At 28.0% G+C, this 23,204-nt stretch overlaps 2 protein-coding genes across 5 annotated transcripts; both read left to right on the forward strand.

The window, feature by feature from the left end:
* Nucleotides 1–202: 202 nt before the first annotated feature.
* On the forward strand, nt 203–4,798 carry LOC132945476 (COP9 signalosome complex subunit 5). 4 transcript variants are annotated; one of them, XM_061015234.1, is made up of 5 exons: nt 203–517; nt 582–749; nt 2,086–2,320; nt 3,842–4,036; nt 4,121–4,798. In XM_061015234.1, exons 2-5 carry the CDS (start codon nt 595–597, stop codon nt 4,553–4,555), a joined length of 1,020 nt encoding a protein of 339 aa, XP_060871217.1. In that variant the 5' UTR covers nt 203–517; nt 582–594; the 3' UTR covers nt 4,556–4,798. The 4 variants fall into 4 exon arrangements, with proteins under 4 accessions (XP_060871217.1, XP_060871219.1, XP_060871216.1 ...); XM_061015236.1 differs by having other exon boundaries at nt 205–342; XM_061015233.1 differs by having other exon boundaries at nt 205–509; nt 4,121–4,795.
* Nucleotides 4,799–9,700: 4,902 nt separating this feature from the next.
* On the forward strand, nt 9,701–20,907 carry LOC132944815 (queuine tRNA-ribosyltransferase accessory subunit 2). Its single transcript, XM_061014330.1, has 14 exons — nt 9,701–10,060; nt 10,119–10,271; nt 10,939–11,057; nt 11,659–11,815; nt 17,048–17,242; nt 17,327–17,490; nt 17,568–17,660; nt 17,750–17,875; nt 17,942–17,999; nt 19,868–20,062; nt 20,147–20,310; nt 20,388–20,480; nt 20,570–20,695; nt 20,762–20,907. The coding sequence occupies exons 1-14, from the start codon at nt 9,929–9,931 to the stop codon at nt 20,820–20,822; spliced, it is 1,836 nt and encodes a 611-aa protein (XP_060870313.1). The 5' UTR covers nt 9,701–9,928; the 3' UTR covers nt 20,823–20,907.
* The last annotated feature ends 2,297 nt before the right edge of the window (nt 20,908–23,204 follow it).

Here is a 23,204-nt window from a genome sequence, read left to right on the forward strand (position 1 = left end):
GTATCCCTACAAAAAAAGTCGCGTCATACTAGCGCTCCACAGTGGCTAGGTAACCAGATTTGGTTAACGTAACCAGTATTGGTTGTAGAAGGCGCTAGTAAAACGCGACTTTTTGTCAGAATTGATAAGAACATTCGGCGCCGCTCAGCGCTGTGATCCAATATGGGCCGTCGTGCAACCATAGTATCTATATCCGCGCTTGTCAGTGACCACTGACCAGTCCATAGATAAAAGATTACCAGTCACCAGCAGCAGCATATACAAAGAAGAAAGAATATTGAATACACCGTCCAGTAGATATTAGATAATAGATAGTTCGAACTTTGACTTGTGAGTTTTGAGGCAAGTTGTAAGTGTTTGATGGTGTGAATAGACGAAAAGTCGAATTCATAATTTACAAATTGAATGGTTATAACTTAAAAGATATCCATACATCCTGTTGATAAGGTTCATCATTTTTAAGAAGTACCTAATCCAATTAATTTGCTCGACATTTAGATATCTTAAAAGTAAAAACGTTTGTAATGATCTTGGTTTTCTCTAAAATCAAAATGTATGATTTAACTAATGTTCATGTTTAGGTGGTTTTTTAATATGGCGTCTACATCAAGAGATTCCCAAGAAATCATTGCCAAAAAGACATGGGAATTGGAAAATAGTGTGCAAACTGTTAATACAGTCGACGACATATTCAAATATGACAAACAACAACAACAGGATATTTTGACTGCTAAACCTTGGGAGAAAGAGTAAGTTTGTATTTTATTTTTATAAATTATAATAATTGATTTATAATGATCTGGCATATAAAGTGTGATTCACTAAGTAGGTATGCTCCTTGTTATGCTCACTCTTATTTTTCTTTTCATAATTAATTTATTCAAATTATGATTTATAGAATTTTTAAATATATAATTGTTGAGATTCTTTTACTATAGAGGGGTGTCCTGTGATTTTCAATCGTACAAACTTCTGTTTTTCAAAAAAAAAACCCCTTTTTACCAAAAATTGTTAAGTGTATAATTATTTTGAAAATGTTGATGTGTCTAATTCAAGATTCAAACTTGTAATTTATCAGTTATAAAAAAATTTGTACTATAAATAGTTGTTTCAAATTTATTATTTTTTTTATATTTGGACTTTTTTTACAAATTATAAATGTCTATAGATTAATATTAATTAATACAAATTTCAAATAAAATCACCATATCCGCCATATTTTAAAACCCGTTATCATGGAGCTGTTATCTTTAATTCACAAAGTTAAAGAACTCAAAAACTGTATTTGTTTAAACTTTAATTTTGATTCGTCTATATTTTCAAAATATTCCGCTAAATAATTTACAGTAAAAAATAATGTTATCAACATAGGCACAACTAGACCTCTAAAACATGGGGTCCTATAATTCTAAATGCCTCATAGAATCATGGCTCTTCGTTATTAATTGTAACAAATTAATATTTTGGCATAAGTCATACTTACCTATGAAGAATTTTTTTAATATTTTATAATTTAAAAACATGACACTGATGGTATTTGACTATAATAATAATAATTAGACTTAGACCTAAAAAAACAGGGTGTGATAAATTTAAACTTCGGGATGCTTAAGGCCATTTTGTACCCCCCTAATTGTGCCAATGGTTCTCGTTTGTATCTCCATAGGTCACTCCTTAAGCAGCAAAAAAAAATTGCAAGAATTTGAAAATGTAGTATTTAAGTTTATTAAATCAAAAATTGAATAACTGCATAGTTCAAGAAAAAAAGGTAATGAGCATGTTTGGTGAATCACTGTACATTTATTATATAAATTAGTTTTAATTTTGAATTGATTTTGACATGTACGTGCACAATAATATTTATTCATAAACTTATTCAAACTATTTTGGGATAAAAAGTTAAATTAAGTTAGAATTAGGTTTGAAATTTTCCAATTTATCATTAGCAACTTTACACCTGGCTAAATTTCTGCAGTCTTCTAGGAAGTCTAAAGCCTCAGCTCCCGCAAGCCATCCCTTACACTAAATGTATTTTATAGTTGTTATAATATTTTGTATTGATATAAGTATTGTTAAATTTTTCAGTCCACATTATTTTAAAGATATAAAAATATCCGCATTAGCTCTACTAAAAATGGTGATGCATGCTCGATCTGGTGGTATTTTGGAAATAATGGGTCTATTACTTGGCAAAGTTGAAGGTAATACTATGATTGTCATGGATTCTTTTGCTTTGCCTGTTGAAGGAACAGAAACAAGAGTCAATGCCCAAGCACAAGCGTATGAGTACATGACGGCATACATTGAATCTGCTAAAGTAGTAAGTTTAAATTGAGTATAATATTGAATTATATTTTTTCATAAGAGTCAGAGATGTTTGTAAAATTACTTTTTGTTGTTACTCGTTAGTGAACGACTTTAACACTAAAGTCACCCTGTTACAAAAATCTTAAACATAATTTATGCTTATTACCAGTGCCACAACAACCGCAGTGGCAGCTGGAGCAATGTCCCTGTAGAGGGCCGCTAATCGTTGGCTCAGGGCGTCCCTACGGCGCCCCTCATCTATTTTAAATTTTTAAATAATTGCATTGTTATCTAATGTTTAAATCAAAAAAAATATATTAAATAAAAATATTTATTTTTATAATTTATTATGCTATCTAATTTTTTGTTGAAGAACGGGGCCTCTATTTATCCATAATAATATCTATATTTATCATTATATTTTTAGGCTTTTTTAAAAAAAAATCACCATAGTTATTTTTTTTTGTATAGGTAACCTATAAAAAAATATTATATACATAGACCTCAGGGCCCCATTCATTGACTTAGAGCGGGGCCCCAAGAATCCTAATTGTGGCTCTGCTTATTACACTAAATGTAATGAATTGTTTAATACAAATAAATATAAATGTATTTTGTAGAACAATTATAAGTTTTACACAAATACATATTTTTATAAATGATAATATTGTTATTATGTCACATCACTATATTAATTAGTATTAGGTAAAATATTTCAGATGAAATTACATGGTATTGATACAGTTTACCTTAACCCTTTTTACACTATCAATAAGACCTCAGCAATTAATGCTCTGCCGTCAGTCTACATTCACAGAAGCGGCCGGACAGAGTAGTCATAATGGGATTACTTACATATTACATTATTTTATTGCTATAACTGATTTCAAATTATATATACAGTGACAAATGACCAAGTGTTGCCTGAATAAGTGGTACCAATAATTTTTATTTGGCAGTTTTGATAAAAAAAAAAAATAGAAAAATAAAAACAGGGGTGTAATAATAAGTGTCCAAAAAGTGGCAATTTAATTGAATTCAATTATTTGTTGGTGAAGAAATTGGTTTTTGTTTTTTGAGCTGTGCTCTCTATTTTTATTTCATAAAAATTGAAATAACACTATAACAGACACAGTATAGTCAGTATAAGAGCATCATGAGGGATCCCAGATAACAAAATTGTAGTACATATATTTGATTGTATGATTTGTGTTCTAAAAACTTGGACAAGTTACAATTATTAGATTTTATGTCCAGGCTGCCTCTTCATACTTCATTAGAGTTTTTACTATTTAGTATTTAAGTGCATTTTATAATATATCTTTTACTTCGCTCATTTAATAAGAATAAAATGTTTGAATATCTTTTTTGATATTTTGCTTAAACTACCATATGTAACAATTGATTTTAATTTACAAATATTTTTGGGCATATTATTAATATAATTTATTCTTTGAATTTTCAGTTACACGCCTGTTAAATATCAATTCATAATTATTAGAATTTATCTTATATTATAACTAAATTTTTCTAGGTGGGACGTCAAGAAAATGCGATTGGTTGGTATCATAGCCACCCTGGCTATGGATGCTGGTTATCAGGTATTGATGTTTCTACACAAATGTTGAATCAAAATTTTCAAGAACCTTTTGTAGCAATCGTGATTGATCCAGTTAGAACAATTTCTGCTGGTAAAGTTTGTTTGGGGGCATTCCGTACTTATCCTAAGGCAAGTTTATAAGTTTTTTAATATTTAATCTTTTTATATTCATTTTAATTATAATACTATTCAAAACATAATTAAAATGTATAGGGTTACAAGCCAGCAAATGAAGAACCGTCTGAGTATCAAACTATTCCATTGAATAAAATTGAAGATTTTGGAGTACACTGTAAACAATACTATTCATTGGAAGTAAACTATTTCAAATCTTCCCTGGATCGACGTTTACTAGATTCATTATGGAATAAATATTGGGTGAACACTTTAAGCTCGTCCAGTTTAATAACTAATGCTGATTACCTAACTGGTCAAATAAATGATCTTTCCGATAAGCTAGAACAAGCAGACACTTCTCTGAGTCGTACATTTTTCGAGCCTGTTGATCGTACTAAAACTGAAAATAAATTGGTAAAAGCTACAAAAGATAGTAATAAAGCTACAATTGAAATATTATGTGGATTAATGTCTCAAACAATTAAAGAAGCTCTGTTTAATAGTTGTACACCAAAGAATAATCAACAATAAATTACAAATCTGTATTATAATTACTAAGTAAATAATTAAAATTCTCGACATAACTTATTATAATACTTACATTTTTTTAAATAAACTATATATTATTTGCAAAATAAAAAATGTATGTTATTTTATCATTAGAACTGTTGTTATATTAGCAGTCATAAGGTAAAATGGCAAAATAAATATTTTTGGTAAGAACATTATATTATAGAATATAGCATAAATAACATAATTTATATTAAAAAGTAAATCATTGTTTATGATTAAATACCTAGTACTTATTTTTTTTTTTTTTTTGAGGCTTTGACAACAGGTCATTAGCCTGTGGAACTGTGGGGGAAGGTACTGTAGGTTTTTAACACGTGTGTGTTTGTTTTAATAGAATTTTTTAAATGGGCACCTGTAGGTATCTGCCATGCTCGGGTGGGGGATGGCGGTGTCTCTCCAGAAACCGTAACTGCTCGAAGAAAAATGCTGCCTGTGGTTGAGTTCAAACTGACACCTTAGTCCGCTTGGCCACTCCATCCCCCATTACTTATTTTATCACCAAAAAGTTAGAAGTATATGTGTTTTGTACTGTACAAAAATTGTGATATTATTCAAAATACCTTAAATTATACTACTTTACCTACAACTGTTAATTTTTATAGTAGATTAGTAGAATAATTTTAAAATTTGATCAATTATTAGGCAATACCTAAGTAGTTAGATCATTCTTACTATTTTGTAGTTAGGTTCTTATAGGACCTAGGTAACTACTAAAATAAGTAAGAAAATACAATATAATGATTTATATTATTTAAAAGTACATAGCAGATAGGTACCATTAAATAATTTTAAGCTCAATTAAATAATGATAAACATTTGGGTTATAAGAAAACACTTTTTATGTTTTTTTATTGAGTTATAGATAGAAAATTATCTTCAAATTTTCATATTTCATTATTTTATATTATAATCCTAGCCCCTGGGTTCTAGCCTTCTAAGTTCTATAGGTAGGAATATTATTTGTAGGTTAAGTTTCTATTTTAGAATAGATCAATAGGTTTTCCTATAGGTATCACATTTTTTGATTTAAATCCCAGTAGTCGAGTTTTGGACAAGTACCTACATAACTTATAATTTGTACTGTAATATTTTCTGATTAGTAATTATCAAAGAAATCAATTTTGAAACAGTTGAGAGAAATATAACTTCCCAACAATGTGTCCAGGGTATAAGCGCAACTAGTGGTGGCTGGGGGGCTTAGCTTAAAAATTCAACTATTTCTTATTTTTTTTTTTTTTAAGTAAAATGTTATTATTTAATTTTTATTTAATTTTATATTTTATATTGCCTATGATAAATATGGTTAATATCATTAACTGTATGCCTGTATTTATTTTAAAGAAACAATAGTTATTATTTATGTTGGTATATTGGTAAGATTATTATACATAATTGTACAGTAAAATATGCACTGAACTATAATATAGATACAGTGAATTGGGGTATATAAGTCCCTGGAAAAAACCTCCCGGCCAACAACACCGGTAAAATAAACCCTGACCCTAGGAAAAATAACCGCCAGACTACAACATTACTGACAACCACATGAAATTGATTGATCAAATATTTTTTAAAAGCTTACTAGTGTATTTATCACATATTATATTTTTAAGAGAATATATGTGGTGGTGTGGGGACATCACCCCCATGGGTTACTTTTTGTTTAATATCAGGTGGGGGCTACAGCCCCCCAACATCTTAGCCCTGGTTGCACCACTGGTCTAGGCCCAAGGGGCACCGCCGTACCGGAGGATACATTAAAATGTCTACAAACTTGTGGACTAGTTTGTATGGTTAAATTTGGCATGCGACCAACAACTTAAATAGGAAACCAGAATACATTCACAAAGATCACAAAGATTTCTGTAAAAGAACTTAAGAACATACCTATTATTATGATTTGTCATTAGACCGTATTATATAGAATCAAAAATATATATAATTCGATCTATTATCTACATCGTGTCCGTGGGTAAAGCAGATTTTGAAGAAGTTATCACTATTTTCAAATTTACAATCCAGGAGAGTTATAAATGTATCTAGATCATTATTATTAAAGAAATTAAGATCAGAAGAAATGCAATCAAATTAAGTAATACATTTTTTCAGTAATAATTTTCATTTATTTGTCCATTAATGATAATAAATTGAGTCCAATTTCTCATAATATGTTCTTCATATCGAGCAACATTACGTGTAGACGAAGTAAAAACATGCAGAGAAATAATGTCAATATTTAATAATTGTTGTTTACTAAACTTACTACGTGCACTGTTATTATTATATACATGAGCACACATGGTATTTCTTGTAGGTGTTTGGGGCCATATTTTAATATTGCTTTGCCACACAGCACACTACGAATAATATTCAAATACGATTAATAATTAATAAGCCCTAAATCCGTGTTTATTCAACAGACTAGTATCTATATAGAGATATTATCTGCAGTAATTCTAAATTATCTCAAGAGAACCAGCCAAACGAATGTCAAGAACATCGTATTGAGGCTTCGACGAATAGCGGACACGCAGATCTTGAACTGTAAAATCTACAAGTAGAGGGCAAAAGGAATACAACAACAAAATCAAAATCACACTTATCTACTATAGTATACGTATACGAAAGTAGAAAATGTATGTCGACCGCCGATATTAAGTTGGTGCGTGGACGATGGATATTTATGATATTCGACCCTTAGCGCTCACGGTAGTTGGCTGTTTTGACCATCTACTATTTATCCTCTTGATTCGTATGAATACTTATTTATTTTATGATAAGTGTGGTTTTTATTCTATTCGGGTGATTATTCTATGGTAATTAATAATGATTTTATTAGGATTGTATTAGATTCAGTGGTTAAAATGATGAATATTTTTGATGTTTTATTAATGTCCGGTCACTAACGCTATCTAGTGACAGTTTAGGACGCGACAACGTGTTTATGTACATTGTCCGTCGGCGCGCCCTAAAAGGTAATGTCATTGAGGCATTGAGTATACTCAATTGAGTCAATACTCAATGGTAATACTTATATACTTATATAGTTACTTTTACCACCAGCCCACTATTGTGTGTCCAGCGTTCTTGTATTGATATTCTCTCTCGTTAAAAGTTTGAATAAAAACTACAGTCTTTGATTTAGTTGTTTATACTTTTTATGATTAAAGTTATATTCTGAAAAATTTAATGGAAACATTTCTAATTTAATGAGTTTGGATTTATGTAGGTATATCGTGTATATATTGTATTATTTGTTCGAATTAAATTTTATTTATAATACAGAATTAAGGCAATCTTTACACTCTCTTCCAACACCAGTCATAGAATTTTCTTTCAAACTCTAATATCTATAGATAAACTGTTAAATTCATTTACAAGGATTTTATGGTATGAAGAATCAGTTATTATAGGTACCTATAATGGTTGTTTTCGGGGAATAAAGATTCAACTGTTTGGATTTTTTTGTATTTTGATGGCTTAACCTATTGTTGGGATAAATCTGTTTTAGATTTCCTTCATAATTTATATGATAAACAATAGTACAAAATATGTGTTCGCATTTACCATACCCGTACGGCTGCAGTCTGCACCAACATTCCACAATTGCATAGTGTTTTTGAATTCTTAATTATCATCAATCCAACAAAAGCGGGCGAGTGGCTAACGTTCTCTTGTACATTACCCATTAAGTCAGTGGTTGAAGTGAAAGAAATGGGATTCAGAGGAACTCAATCCCCTACCACTGAATGCACTTATAATGTATTCCGTTAAACTCATTCTTCAAACGTTACACTGCCGCATATACGGTAAGGCATTGAAGCTTTATCAAAATAAATTTTCCTCCGCTAAAATGTATCATTTATCTTTGAAAATTTATCATTTTATACTTTTCAGTACCTATTTATAAGTACCGTAAGAGCGGGATACTTTACTCCAAGGGTTACTAATACTAATTAGTATATATCTGTGGCAAGGTGGATTGATAATATCAATCCACCTTGATCCTTGGGTTAAACATTGCTCCAAAAAAAATATTCATTTATATCAATCGTAGCACACACGGACTAAGATATATCTTATATACAAATTTTTTTCAAACATTTCGAACATCAATCTATTAGTTTGCCTCCGCCCTCCAAGATGTATGTCATGAAAAAAGTTGTTTTCAAAAACACAAAAATTCATAACAGAAAAGTTATCCAAAATCTAGGGGATTGAAATTTAATTTAAAATGTATTGAAAAAAGACTTTTAACAACTAAAAAAGAAATAGGTGGGTAAGTGGAAGTCGTTCTGCTGTACAGTAGGTTACAAGTGGGTCACTGTAACGGATGGTGTTAAATTTGAATTCAATGATATAATATCATTGTATAAGAAAAATGATTCTGAGCGAAAACGGTCAGTCAGCCTATGTTATTACTAAGTATATTTGATGATATTATTATGAATTAAGTAATTTATATATTTACTTATTTACGTGGAACCTTGTTTTAAATTTTCAATCCTTAGCTACAAAATTTGAACATTTTATAAATTTTACTAGTACAAACATTCAGTGAAATTTTCAAGTATCTACAGTCATACGTTTTTTAATTACAGCAAAATAAGAAAATCGTTACACGAGAAATCGAGTAAATATCAAATGTTATAAAAATATGAATTTCAAACACTCATAAAAATTTAATTTGACTTTCTTGTAGACATTTTTTTTTTTGATAAAGGTAGACAAACTTATGCATAATCTTGTATTACATTTTCAAATCTTAGAATTGAAAAAGAAAAATTTTTATGAATTCTCAACTCAAAATAATTTGCTATTTTTCGTGATTTTTCCGTATTTTGTCAAAATTTGAACTTTAAATGCTTATAAATAAAAACTGTGACTAAGGATTTTTAATTTTAGATTCTGAGCGAAGTGATGAATGTATTGATTTTACAATGATGTGTGTTTTTTTTTTATTTTTTTATTTTTGTTTGTGTGAGTGTGATTTTAGCTATTCTTGAGAATCGTGAGCACGCCTAGCACGGCAGGATGTTGATAGTACTATCACAGATTATATGAAAATATATAATTATATTTCATATAATCTGTGGTACTATCAAGTTCTATACCGTTACTAAAATCTGATAACGAATAATGATTGACCGGCGTCAATGTGCAAAATGCCAAATTGAGATAAAATGTATGAATTTTGATTTTTGAATAATTCAATTTTTTTGGACGTTCTGACTTCGGCAGTTGTATTAAGAAACTTAGAACATTATAATATTATATACGATAGTAACCTAAACTTTTACTGCTGTCGTATTTTTCTTTCGAACCCTATCAATGGAGCAAGCCCGGTTTTCAGTTGTCACGGACAAACCAAATGGCATACCACCGACTAACATACCCAGACTCGGATCACTGAAACACTCAAACTCTCAAGTCGTCACTCCAGCATTCATGTTTTACACAAAAGTAAAAAAGTCCAAATCCCTTAGTCTAATGTTATATAATTTTGGTTTAATTTTTATAGTGTGGAAGTGTGCCATACATATCGAGAGAACTGTTTGAAAAAATTGTACCTGACGATCAGGCGTTATTTAATTTTCCATTACCAACATGTCTGAGTTTCCTCCAACCACTGAAAGAGTTTAAACACGGTCTTAACTCGTTTGTTGGTCTTGAGGTATATATTAATTTCATTACTAACACTGCTCACTAATATTCATTTAAAAACACATGCAAATATCTATGGAATGTAGCTGCACTGTGGTTATAATTTTACATTCATGTATTATTATTTAGAATTTTATTATTCAGACATTGAAAATTAATGATTTTAATTTTGATTAAATCAAGTCTTATTTTGAAAAATGTTTGTAATTTTAATAAAATATTTGACTTTTAGGATCAGAGCACAGCCGGGTTGACAATTATATTTTAGAGCGGCAAATTTAAACATTTTACCGGCCTGCCCACAGTTATAGCTTAACTACAAAATAAACTATGAACTCTAATCAACAATTGTAATTGATAATACTTTTTTTGTTAGTTTTATACTAACCAAAAAAATAATTTAAAAGCCATAACCTTATGGCTAATTTAAAAATATAAAATATTTTCAATACTACTTACCTCATAAGGGTATTTAATTAAATTTTATCAGGTTACATTTTTAATATTACAACAATAGAATTTTATTAATTTCATTTAAGTTTAATAATATTCACAAAAAACAGACTGTTATTTATACTTTATTGTCCATTAATATCTAATAACTTACTTGCATAATTTCTATTTGAATGATTTGTGCTTTAAGTATTATTTCAAAGATAAATATTTACATTTTTCAGAAATACTTATCATGCTGCTCAATAACTGACTATGCGGTGGATACCCCACGAGGTTACAATAAAAAAGATTGTGTTGCTATAAAAACCAAAAGTGGAAATCAATTAATTAACCATGAAAAGTAAATAGGATTACAGTTATTTAAAAATTGTATATTATATTAATAATAATAATTTGCCTAATTTAATTTAATTTAAAATGTTAAATGTAGTTATACATTTGTTTATTTTTTGCTATTCATTTAATTCATAATGTGTATTATATTATTATCATTGATTATAAATACCATAGATTGCTCACTGGCCGGTTTTCCTTTGGCACAAAATATTTACTCCCGGTAGATGGCAAGGTGACGTGACTACTAGCGATTACAACATTACCCTACCTTACTAACCACAAGCCCGCACCTAATAACACGGCCGCTTCGTTTAGTAAGGTCGGGTAACATTGTAATCGCTAGTAGTCACGTCACCTCGCCATCTCTCGGGATTAAAAATGTTGTGCCACTGAAAAACCGGCCAGTGAGCAATCTATAGTATTTATAATCAATGTTATGTAAACAAATAAGTTGCATCTTATTTTGATTTTTTTCTAAGGTTCATTGTTTCAGAAAAATAATTTATGTTACAATGAGACACAAATTAAAGTTATAACATTTCTACATCAATTCTAATTAAAACTTACATTATGTTATACATTTTATTAATATATGTTGTATTTAGGTATATGGATATCATAGAAGTATTCAAACCCACTATGTATGTTACCCTAAGCATTTCGGACATTAATTTGAATAGTTCACTTTCAGCCATTGAAAAGTCAGTTAATATTTCAAATAGACACTTTAAGAGTTGCCTGGAACGGCATCATCAATCAGAAGTGAGTATTTATTTATTTGTATAAATTAATTAAATATTCTAGTAAAATAAATACTTAAATATTATAAAATTAGTTCTTAAATAAGCTTAACTATCTAATATATCATTTAGAATGTATGAATATAAATAACATTAAGTAGGGTTCTGTTCTTGAATCTGCATAGTTTTTTGTGAAGTTGTTAAAATTAATACAAAGTCATTGCATATTTTCCTGTGTTAAAAACATAACTTTGTTGCTCAAAAAATATATAAATAACAATATTATCAAAAAGACTTATGTGATTTTGTTAATAGATTTGATTTATTTTTTTATTTAAAGTGTATAAAATAATAAAACACACAAATTATATGCTTTAATAACTAAATAATTAACCCCTCTAATAAGCATCAATATGCAAAATACAATTTCATCTATGAAATCAGCTTGATTTGAAACCCTCCTAGTTGTGCATACACTCAGTATGAATAAGAATATGCATACAACTCTGTTCTCTATTTATAATAATTATATACTTTATTCATAAACTATAATCGTATTATGAGAGTACCGTGGTAATATGTGCTTATGTTGTGTGAATTTAAATGAAAATATTAAATATATACACAAAAATGTATATGTAATTTATATTTAAATTATTTAAAAAAAAAATTATTTTATAATGTCCACTAAATAATGAACATGTTTATTTTAAATAATATTTTTTAGAACTGTATTAAATTAAATATCCAATGATACATGTAACATTATATTATAAAAAGTTGACCTACATTTTGTTATTATTTTAATTTTGATTTATATATTTATAACCTGTCCAGTGAGAAAAGACACCTTGGCCCAACAAAAATCAGTTCTTTTGTGCATCCCCACCTAACTCCCTGTAGGCTGTGTTGCGTAGGGTTGCACAAAATTGGAGTATTCTTTCACTGGACAGAGTATAGTGTTTATTGATCAATATTTATGTTATCAGTTTTTTCCAGTACCAAAGTCATATCATTAAACCGGCAAACACTGTATCAAGCACAGTTATAAAACCATAGATCAATGGATGGAGCCATGGTTCAATATTTTGATGTACATGATAGCAACGACTATGAGTCACTTGGTAAGTGGCCTCTACTGCGCATGCGCTTGGAAGTTTTAACTAGTCGCATATTTATCCCAATACATTCTGTTTAAGATAATAATTTATATTCGATACTGTTAATTAATAATAAATATTTTAATAAAATAAAATTATAACATGAACTGTATTGGTAATAAGCTGAAGTCTGTATCACAGATAAGAATAAAATATTGGTTGAGATAAATATGTGACTCGTCGCTAACTTGTACATTATTGTTATATGTAATCTATAGGTCATGGCTCTATCTATTGTATATGGTCTGAGTATAAGACGCAGTGTGTTATACCTGTGGTATTAAATATCAATGAATGCAATATTTGAAGCTTATATTTTCCCCTGTTTCGAGATAAATCTTTCATTTGTTTTGGTTTGATATTATGGATGTAAATGGGGGGAGGGCTTAGCCATAGACATATAATATAATATTACATTATTACATGTCTATGGGCTTAGCCCACTCTGAGCCATCTTAGCCTTCCCTAAGATAAGTTAAAATGTTAAATCAATTTAATATATAGCCTTATTGGCAGTGCTCGAAGTGGGGGGGGGGGGGGATACGGAGGGATGGCATCCCTCTACTTTTTTGTTAGATGAAGAATAGAAGAATGTTATGATATCAGGAAATCTGAATTGTACGGCATCCCTCCACTTATCTTGAGCCATTTCGACCACTGCATATAGGGAATCATTATAATAAATTATATAATTAATGAGCTAAAAAATATACTATAAACATGCTCCAAGACTATCAAGAAATCTATTAGTACCTTCAACTCTTACCTCAATTGGTCAAGTCATTTAAAAAATACACGGTTAATTACTAAATACACTCAAAAATTAAATTATATAATATAAACAAATTATATATATATTTTATAACTGTATAAAGCCATTTTTATTAAATTTATACAATAATACAATACATTAATTTACATTTAATTTGTGATTCTTTTGAATTGTACCTATCATAGATAAAATAGTGTTTATGTAGTGGGTGGAAGACGCATCTCCTACTCTGATCACCACTTGAAACCCAGATAAATAATTCTGTTAATAATAATATCATAAATTTGTGCATACTTTGTAACAACATGGTGTGCGTGTGATATCACATCAAAGCACAAATTACAACAGATTACATACTCCAAACTCCTATATTGCCTATAAGTTATAGGCTATAACGATTATGTAAATTGCATGTATTTATAATTATGTATGTATGTGCGTACCTGTATGTTATATGTAATACAATTACAATATTTTAAAAATACAATATTCTTATTAAATAGATATGTGTATACTATGTTTGGCCAAAAAAATACTAAAACTTGTATACAATGGTCGTCTATAATTTATTCCAAATAAGATCAGGATTCAGCGACGACCAGTTTTTGTTCCGCGATGGTCAGACGAAGTCTCAGCTACGGCGGCGCATCAGGCACTGCCACGGGAACAAAGCCATGTCTATGCGCACAACTTGGCCGCCGAAGCCTGATCTTATTTGGAATAGAGTTTTTTTTTATTTTATTTTTACAATACATTTTACAATCTGTTAATAGCTAAAAAAATAAGTAAATTTGGTAGATGAATTTATGGCTTGAAGAGACAGATTAAAGAAGCTTTCCAAGAAAGACAGTTTGTCATAGGTATATTCGTTTACAATAGTATTATACAATTTTAAATTTGAACTAAATTAGTAGGTTCTGACACCGCCATCGTTTTAATCTTTTTTCGGGGTTACCTGGTATACTTCTTGACGCAAGTCCTTTGATTAGGGGATTGGTGTGGTTTTAGACATTTAAGTTGAATCGCCTGTAAAATGTTTTAGCTACATCGTGGACAGGCGAGATGGCAAGATCGCTATGTAAGGTCTGGTTGGATACATAGAAGGACGCTTTAGTTATAGCACAGAGGGTTTTGGATTGAAAGCACTGAATACGGTTTATGTTTGAGATTTTTGCAGAACTCCATACTTGGATTCTATACGTCCACATTGGTTTGAGATACAGTTTGTATATTGGTAGCTTGGTTGGTAACTTTACGTGGCTGGAAGTTAGGAGAGAACGGTTAAGACGAAGTCGGTCGTTTATGGATAGAAGTTTGTTTCGAAGGTGAGGAGACCATGTAAGGCGTTGATCAATGGTAATACCTAGGTAGCGAGTGCTCTGTGCGGTTGGCAGAGTTTGATTGTTTAAGGTAATAGGTGGGCATTTTCCCTTTCTAAAGGTGAAGATACAGTGTATCGATTTTGACTCGTTTATTTTCACTCCCCACTCTTTGTACCATTTTTCGAGGAGCGAGAGATGTTTTTGTATATGTGAGGAAGCAACGGTTGGGTCATGGCTATTTGCTATAAGAGCTTTGTCATCGGCAAAGTCAGCAATGAGACTAGTGGGTAGTGTTGGTTGATCATAAAAGAAAATATTAAACAGCAGTGGAGCAGTGACTGCGAAATAGAGGATAGACATGTTTTTTATGGTCCCAGGACTGTCTGTTATTTACTGGTTTCACTGGTCTGTAGGTATATTCATAGCATTGTTATTACACACACTATCATTTGTAACTAAACCATATTAGTTTCCAATCGCTATTCTGTTTATTTTGTCAAAACTCATTACATTTTTAAAAGGTTATTAAAACAAAAAATGATTTATTCTTCTATCAAAATGAATTATTGTAAAAAAATCTAGTAAAATATGCTAATCAGAATAAAATAATTTGATTTTAAGAAAATACATTTTTTTAATCATTTTGATGATAAAAAAAATTAATGTACCAAGTATGTATTTCTTAGAAAGATGACAATATTGTTTAATGACCTATTACAATATTTTATATTATTTCTTTTTATTCTCTGAGACAAATCATATTAGTAATATGTTATTACTATGAAATTGTAATTTGTTTACTTACAAATATTTTACTCGGTATAATTATTTAACAGTTGAAATAATTATCTACTATAAAGCTTTACTAGTTACTTATTTAGTGATACTTTTTTAACAACATAGATTATATTTATGTTTTTTATATAGTTTATTATCTATAGATTTATGAAAGTATAAAACTCTCATAAACACATTTTTTCTATTTAGATAAATATTTTTACCATTTTATATTAATTTTGATGGTGTTTAAAAAATTTAAATATTTTTAATCAATCTTACAAACAAATGTTTTTAGTACAAATGTTTATAAAAATATTGTATTGCCCCATTTTTTGATAACATTATATTTTAATGGATTTTTTATATTTCAAGTAAATTTAACTAATGGCTGTTTGGAAGAAAAACTATTTGATTAAACTACTGTGAAAGTTTATAAGGATTATAAATATAACTTAAAATTGCAATATACTTACAAAGTCCCGTTGAATTTGACAAGTTTTAACAATACAATTTTTCTTTCAAAAAGTATTAACGTTTTTGAAATAATGTGTGTTCAATGATAAAATAATCGCCCAGTATAGTATTTATTGAATTTAATCAAATTTATGTTTTCGATGTTAACTTTTTAAACTTTCATTATTAATTCATCATTAAGTATTTTTCCCGACAGTATCTATTTAGTAGAATAAAATCATTACCATTTTTATTGCCGGGAAAATATGTGATTGTGGAATTTAAAAAGATGCAGTTTACACTTTTTTTATTATTAAAGATATTAGTTGTTTATCATATTTTACTTAATTGAAAAAATATTTATCCTAATTATAATTTTATTGTGTTGTATGTATATTTATAAATATTTTAAATAATAGCTATTTATTAATTCAAATTCTGATTTTTTAGAATATTTATTTAAATACTCATCTTTTTTTTATACCATTTTAGGATTATCTAGAGGTGATAGCAATTTACTTTTTTTTTAATGAGAACCACCCATATTGCTATGAATTATTAGGCAGGATATATTTTTGAACATGTTAATATATCCAAAACAAAATTTGATTGATTAGTTCTTGAGTAATTGAACTGTGAAAATATTAAATAACAATATCTTGAAAGTATAATCCTTAGTGAATTATCCTGTATATGAAAAAATAGAATAACAACTATATTCAAAAAATGTACATCCTTATATTGAATTATTCTAATGTTTGTTTTAGGTTCTAAGACAAAGCGGCGTGATTGCTCCAATTCAAGGGGGTTATAATGTACAGGAAAGAATTCGATCAGCAACATTTTTATCGGAATATCATGACGATGTATTAGGATTTCTATTTGATGGATTTTTTACTGATGGAACCATTGTTGAAGAAATCCCTAGTGATCTTATTCTACCCATCATCGATAAAACAATGGTACTTATAATAAAAACACTTCTTTATTCACATATTTAAATTTTATATGTACTTTCATAATCATAAATATTTTATTCAACAAAGGAATTTATCCCATATGATAAAATGAAAATTATATTCGGTGCCTGGACTCCTAGTTTAATAATTAATCTTATAAACTGTGGAATGGACATGTTTGACTCATCTTTACCATACATCACAACCAAACGCAATTCGGCCTTAATATTTGATTACAATTTAAAATATAAGTGAGATTTGATTTGATTTTAATTATATTTATTCATTATACTCAACATACTCAATATACAATTCCTTTAACTTTCAGAAATGAAAGTATTATTATGGACATTTCTCATCGTAAGTCTGATAAAAATGTAGACAATTTGAATGAATATGAAATATGTTTAACAGATAAATGGTAAAGTATTGATTTTTTTTAATTTTTTAGTAAAATAATATTACATAATATTTATCTTTTTGGTTTGATTTGGAATGAAATAAATGTAGCCATTTTGAGAAATTTGTGCCAATAAAAGATTCATGTACGTGTTTGACTTGTAAGAAACATACTAGATCTTACATTCATCATTTACTGGTCTCAAATGAACTTCTAGGTTCTATATTATTGACCATGTAAGTGTATTAAAAAAATATCCTAAATATAAATTACTTTCAAAATTAATTATTTGTTTTTTTCAGACACAATCTACATTACTTTAACCAATTTTTCAAGGACATACGTGAAGTATTAATGAAATAATAAATACAAGTTTGAATTAATTGTTTTAATTATGTCTAATTGTGTATATATTAATAAATTGAGTAGATACCTATTAATTATTATATGTTCTTGCGTTATCTACTCTTCTCTACTTATTTTGTAATTTATTTATTATTCTGAAAAAAAAAAAATTACAAATTAGTCAAAATCTTTTGATCACAATTTATATTTAGGCTATTTTGGTTAAAAATTATACTTGTTCCTCCTCAATCAGTCCAAATTCAATAAAATGAAACAACTGTTGGAGATTACTAATCAAGTCATTCAGCTATAATCTATCCCAAAATCGCTTGTGCCAGAAGGGTATCTTAGGTTTATAAAAGCTCATGTAAGATTTGTTTGGATGTTACTAATGATTTGATTGTAAATGACTACCTAACCTTGATTTATTCTTCTATCAAAATGAATTATTGTAAAAAAATCTAGTAAAATATGCTAATCAGAATAAAATAATTTGATTTTAAGAAAATACATTTTTTTAATCATTTTGATGATAAAAAAAATTAATGTACCAAGTATGTATTTCTTAGAAAGATGACAATATTGTTTAATGACCTATTACAATATTTTATATTATTTCTTTTTATTCTCTGAGACAAATCATATTAGTAATATGTTATTACTATGAAATTGTAATTTGTTTACTTACAAATATTTTACTCGGTATAATTATTTAACAGTTGAAATAATTATCTACTATAAAGCTTTACTAGTTACTTATTTAGTGATACTTTTTTAACAACATAGATTATATTTATGTTTTTTATATAGTTTATTATCTATAGATTTATGAAAGTATAAAACTCTCATAAACACATTTTTTCTATTTAGATAAATATTTTTACCATTTTATATTAATTTTGATGGTGTTTAAAAAATTTAAATATTTTTAATCAATCTTACAAACAAATGTTTTTAGTACAAATGTTTATAAAAATATTGTATTGCCCCATTTTTTGATAACATTATATTTTAATGGATTTTTTATATTTCAAGTAAATTTAACTAATGGCTGTTTGGAAGAAAAACTATTTGATTAAACTACTGTGAAAGTTTATAAGGATTATAAATATAACTTAAAATTGCAATATACTTACAAAGTCCCGTTGAATTTGACAAGTTTTAACAATACAATTTTTCTTTCAAAAAGTATTAACGTTTTTGAAATAATGTGTGTTCAATGATAAAATAATCGCCCAGTATAGTATTTATTGAATTTAATCAAATTTATGTTTTCGATGTTAACTTTTTAAACTTTCATTATTAATTCATCATTAAGTATTTTTCCCGACAGTATCTATTTAGTAGAATAAAATCATTACCATTTTTATTGCCGGGAAAATATGTGATTGTGGAATTTAAAAAGATGCAGTTTACACTTTTTTTATTATTAAAGATATTAGTTGTTTATCATATTTTACTTAATTGAAAAAATATTTATCCTAATTATAATTTTATTGTGTTGTATGTATATTTATAAATATTTTAAATAATAGCTATTTATTAATTCAAATTCTGATTTTTTAGAATATTTATTTAAATACTCATCTTTTTTTTATACCATTTTAGGATTATCTAGAGGTGATAGCAATTTACTTTTTTTTTAATGAGAACCACCCATATTGCTATGAATTATTAGGCAGGATATATTTTTGAACATGTTAATATATCCAAAACAAAATTTGATTGATTAGTTCTTGAGTAATTGAACTGTGAAAATATTAAATAACAATATCTTGAAAGTATAATCCTTAGTGAATTATCCTGTATATGAAAAAATAGAATAACAACTATATTCAAAAAATGTACATCCTTATATTGAATTATTCTAATGTTTGTTTTAGGTTCTAAGACAAAGCGGCGTGATTGCTCCAATTCAAGGGGGTTATAATGTACAGGAAAGAATTCGATCAGCAACATTTTTATCGGAATATCATGACGATGTATTAGGATTTCTATTTGATGGATTTTTTACTGATGGAACCATTGTTGAAGAAATCCCTAGTGATCTTATTCTACCCATCATCGATAAAACAATGGTACTTATAATAAAAACACTTCTTTATTCACATATTTAAATTTTATATGTACTTTCATAATCATAAATATTTTATTCAACAAAGGAATTTATCCCATATGATAAAATGAAAATTATATTCGGTGCCTGGACTCCTAGTTTAATAATTAATCTTATAAACTGTGGAATGGACATGTTTGACTCATCTTTACCATACATCACAACCAAACGCAATTCGGCCTTAATATTTGATTACAATTTAAAATATAAGTGAGATTTGATTTGATTTTAATTATATTTATTCATTATACTCAACATACTCAATATACAATTCCTTTAACTTTCAGAAATGAAAGTATTATTATGGACATTTCTCATCGTAAGTCTGATAAAAATGTAGACAATTTGAATGAATATGAAATATGTTTAACAGATAAATGGTAAAGTATTGATTTTTTTTAATTTTTTAGTAAAATAATATTACATAATATTTATCTTTTTGGTTTGATTTGGAATGAAATAAATGTAGCCATTTTGAGAAATTTGTGCCAATAAAAGATTCATGTACGTGTTTGACTTGTAAGAAACATACTAGATCTTACATTCATCATTTACTGGTCTCAAATGAACTTCTAGGTTCTATATTATTGACCATGTAAGTGTATTAAAAAAATATCCTAAATATAAATTACTTTCAAAATTAATTATTTGTTTTTTTCAGACACAATCTACATTACTTTAACCAATTTTTCAAGGACATACGTGAAGTATTAATGAAATAATAAATACAAGTTTGAATTAATTGTTTTAATTATGTCTAATTGTGTATATATTAATAAATTGAGTAGATACCTATTAATTATTATATGTTCTTGCGTTATCTACTCTTCTCTACTTATTTTGTAATTTATTTATTATTCTGAAAAAAAAAAAATTACAAATTAGTCAAAATCTTTTGATCACAATTTATATTTAGGCTATTTTGGTTAAAAATTATACTTGTTCCTCCTCAATCAGTCCAAATTCAATAAAATGAAACAACTGTTGGAGATTACTAATCAAGTCATTCAGCTATAATCTATCCCAAAATCGCTTGTGCCAGAAGGGTATCTTAGGTTTATAAAAGCTCATGTAAGATTTGTTTGGATGTTACTAATGATTTGATTGTAAATGACTACCTAACCTTGAACGGAATTTCCATTTTATGGACAATATCACTACTTTCAACCCAACTTTTGTGAAATATGTACATTTCAAAAAAAAATGTTCCTTAAACGCTAAGAAAGGATAACTTTGATGTTCAAAGATTGTTTCAATGCTGGAACTGGAAAGAAGATATCTATAAAGTATAAATTGAAATTATTTAGCAAACATTGACCGATACAATAACAAGTAGGCAATAAAATTGTAAGTTACCAGTTATTTCCTTTAAATTCAAAATCTTCAATAAGTAGGCATTGATGTAATTTTAAAAAAATGTGTGGATACACGCCTAAATCAGTACACCACTGATTTTAAATAATGTACTTACAATTTTAATGGGACCGGACATTTAATATGTTAGTTACATATGCAGAACCATTTAATTACACATTATACACCTATTAAGAGAAATACATATATTTTGAAGAAATCTAAAGCACATAGTAAATAGTATATTTTTTGCATAAATGTTGCGAGGCCAGTGAGGGGGTGTTACACACACAAAACAACCCTCTGGCTCTAACACGGCCACTGTGAATTACATTTATATACCTAGGTATATAGTTATATTATATGTATTGATGACTCATATTATGTAAAAAATACTGATAACCCCCCATACCTAAGTCTGTAACTGTGTTTGTTTTTTATAGGTACCTATATCTTGTAGGGTTCTGTGGTCATACCTATTTGTAAATAGTGATTATGGGGATTGTTCTTATAAACTGTGAAGTCATGACTTTTATTTTTCTTGATAATATAATACACCGTATCAACCTCCTCCTCCCCCTAAATAGGTATCGACTATCGGACAGTAGATTAGTGAAAAAGTATAACAATTCAAAATATTTTGAAAATGTCATCATGTATAGAAATTGATACAATAAACATTTGATGGCAATTTCAACTATGCCTACGGTTATTAGTTTTTGAATAGTTAAGGATAAACAATTTTAAACAAGTCTTTCAAGTAGTGTTCATATATTGCAATAGAAAAATCTAAAAAATATATTAACACGATTTTAGTTATTTTGTTGAAATGTAAAATTATTATAATAATATAGGCCTGACTGACAGACCATCTCCGCTGACTGCTCAGAATCGTTTTTAGTACGTAGGTATAACATGTATAATGAAATAATTATATCATTGAATTCAAATTTAACACCATCCATTAAATAGTGACTAATATGACACCTAAATCAGAACGATTGTACCTATTTTCCCCCTTTTTAATTATAATTTAGCACCAAACTCGCAACGACGACATTTCTTGGCTTGGTCACGTGATTTTCAAATCTCCACAAGAAAATAACAATTTTAGAGTGTGGGGGTAAAACATTGTTAAATCTCTGATAATATTTAATTAACTTTTAATACTCAAATTACCAAACATATTATCATATGTAATATAATATTAATTAATTGTATACCTACGTCATACGATATACCTCGGGCTACCTAGTACCTAGTACCTACGTCATACGATATAGGTGCCTACAGGCGGTAAAGCACGATTGAGCATATACCTTTTTAGCATCAAGATTGAGCATAGAATATTTTATGCGACGTTGCCACATTCACATGGCTGAAATTTTGTAATTTATTATTTTCACGTATTATTACACCAATTATTATACCAGCCGTGAGCTATCGATTAATAAATTAATTCCGAAGCAATAAAGTAAAAAAAAATTTAATTTATTTAAAAATTAATACAATTCCAAAATTATTATAGAAATAATATCAGTGTTCGATCACCCATACTCTATAGTGTTCTTGACTTATAAACCATGCAGTATTTTTTTTTAATAAAACCATATTTGGATTTTATTATTTTCATAACTATTATTATCAAACAGATTTATGAAATGCGACTATATTATTGACTATGAAATCATGTTATTTTTTTGATATGTTATAACTTATAATATAAATATATAATTATTTAAATAAATATT

This window comes from Metopolophium dirhodum, chromosome 5 (assembly GCF_019925205.1).
Source record: "Metopolophium dirhodum isolate CAU chromosome 5, ASM1992520v1, whole genome shotgun sequence".
NCBI lineage: Eukaryota > Metazoa > Arthropoda > Insecta > Hemiptera > Aphididae > Metopolophium > Metopolophium dirhodum.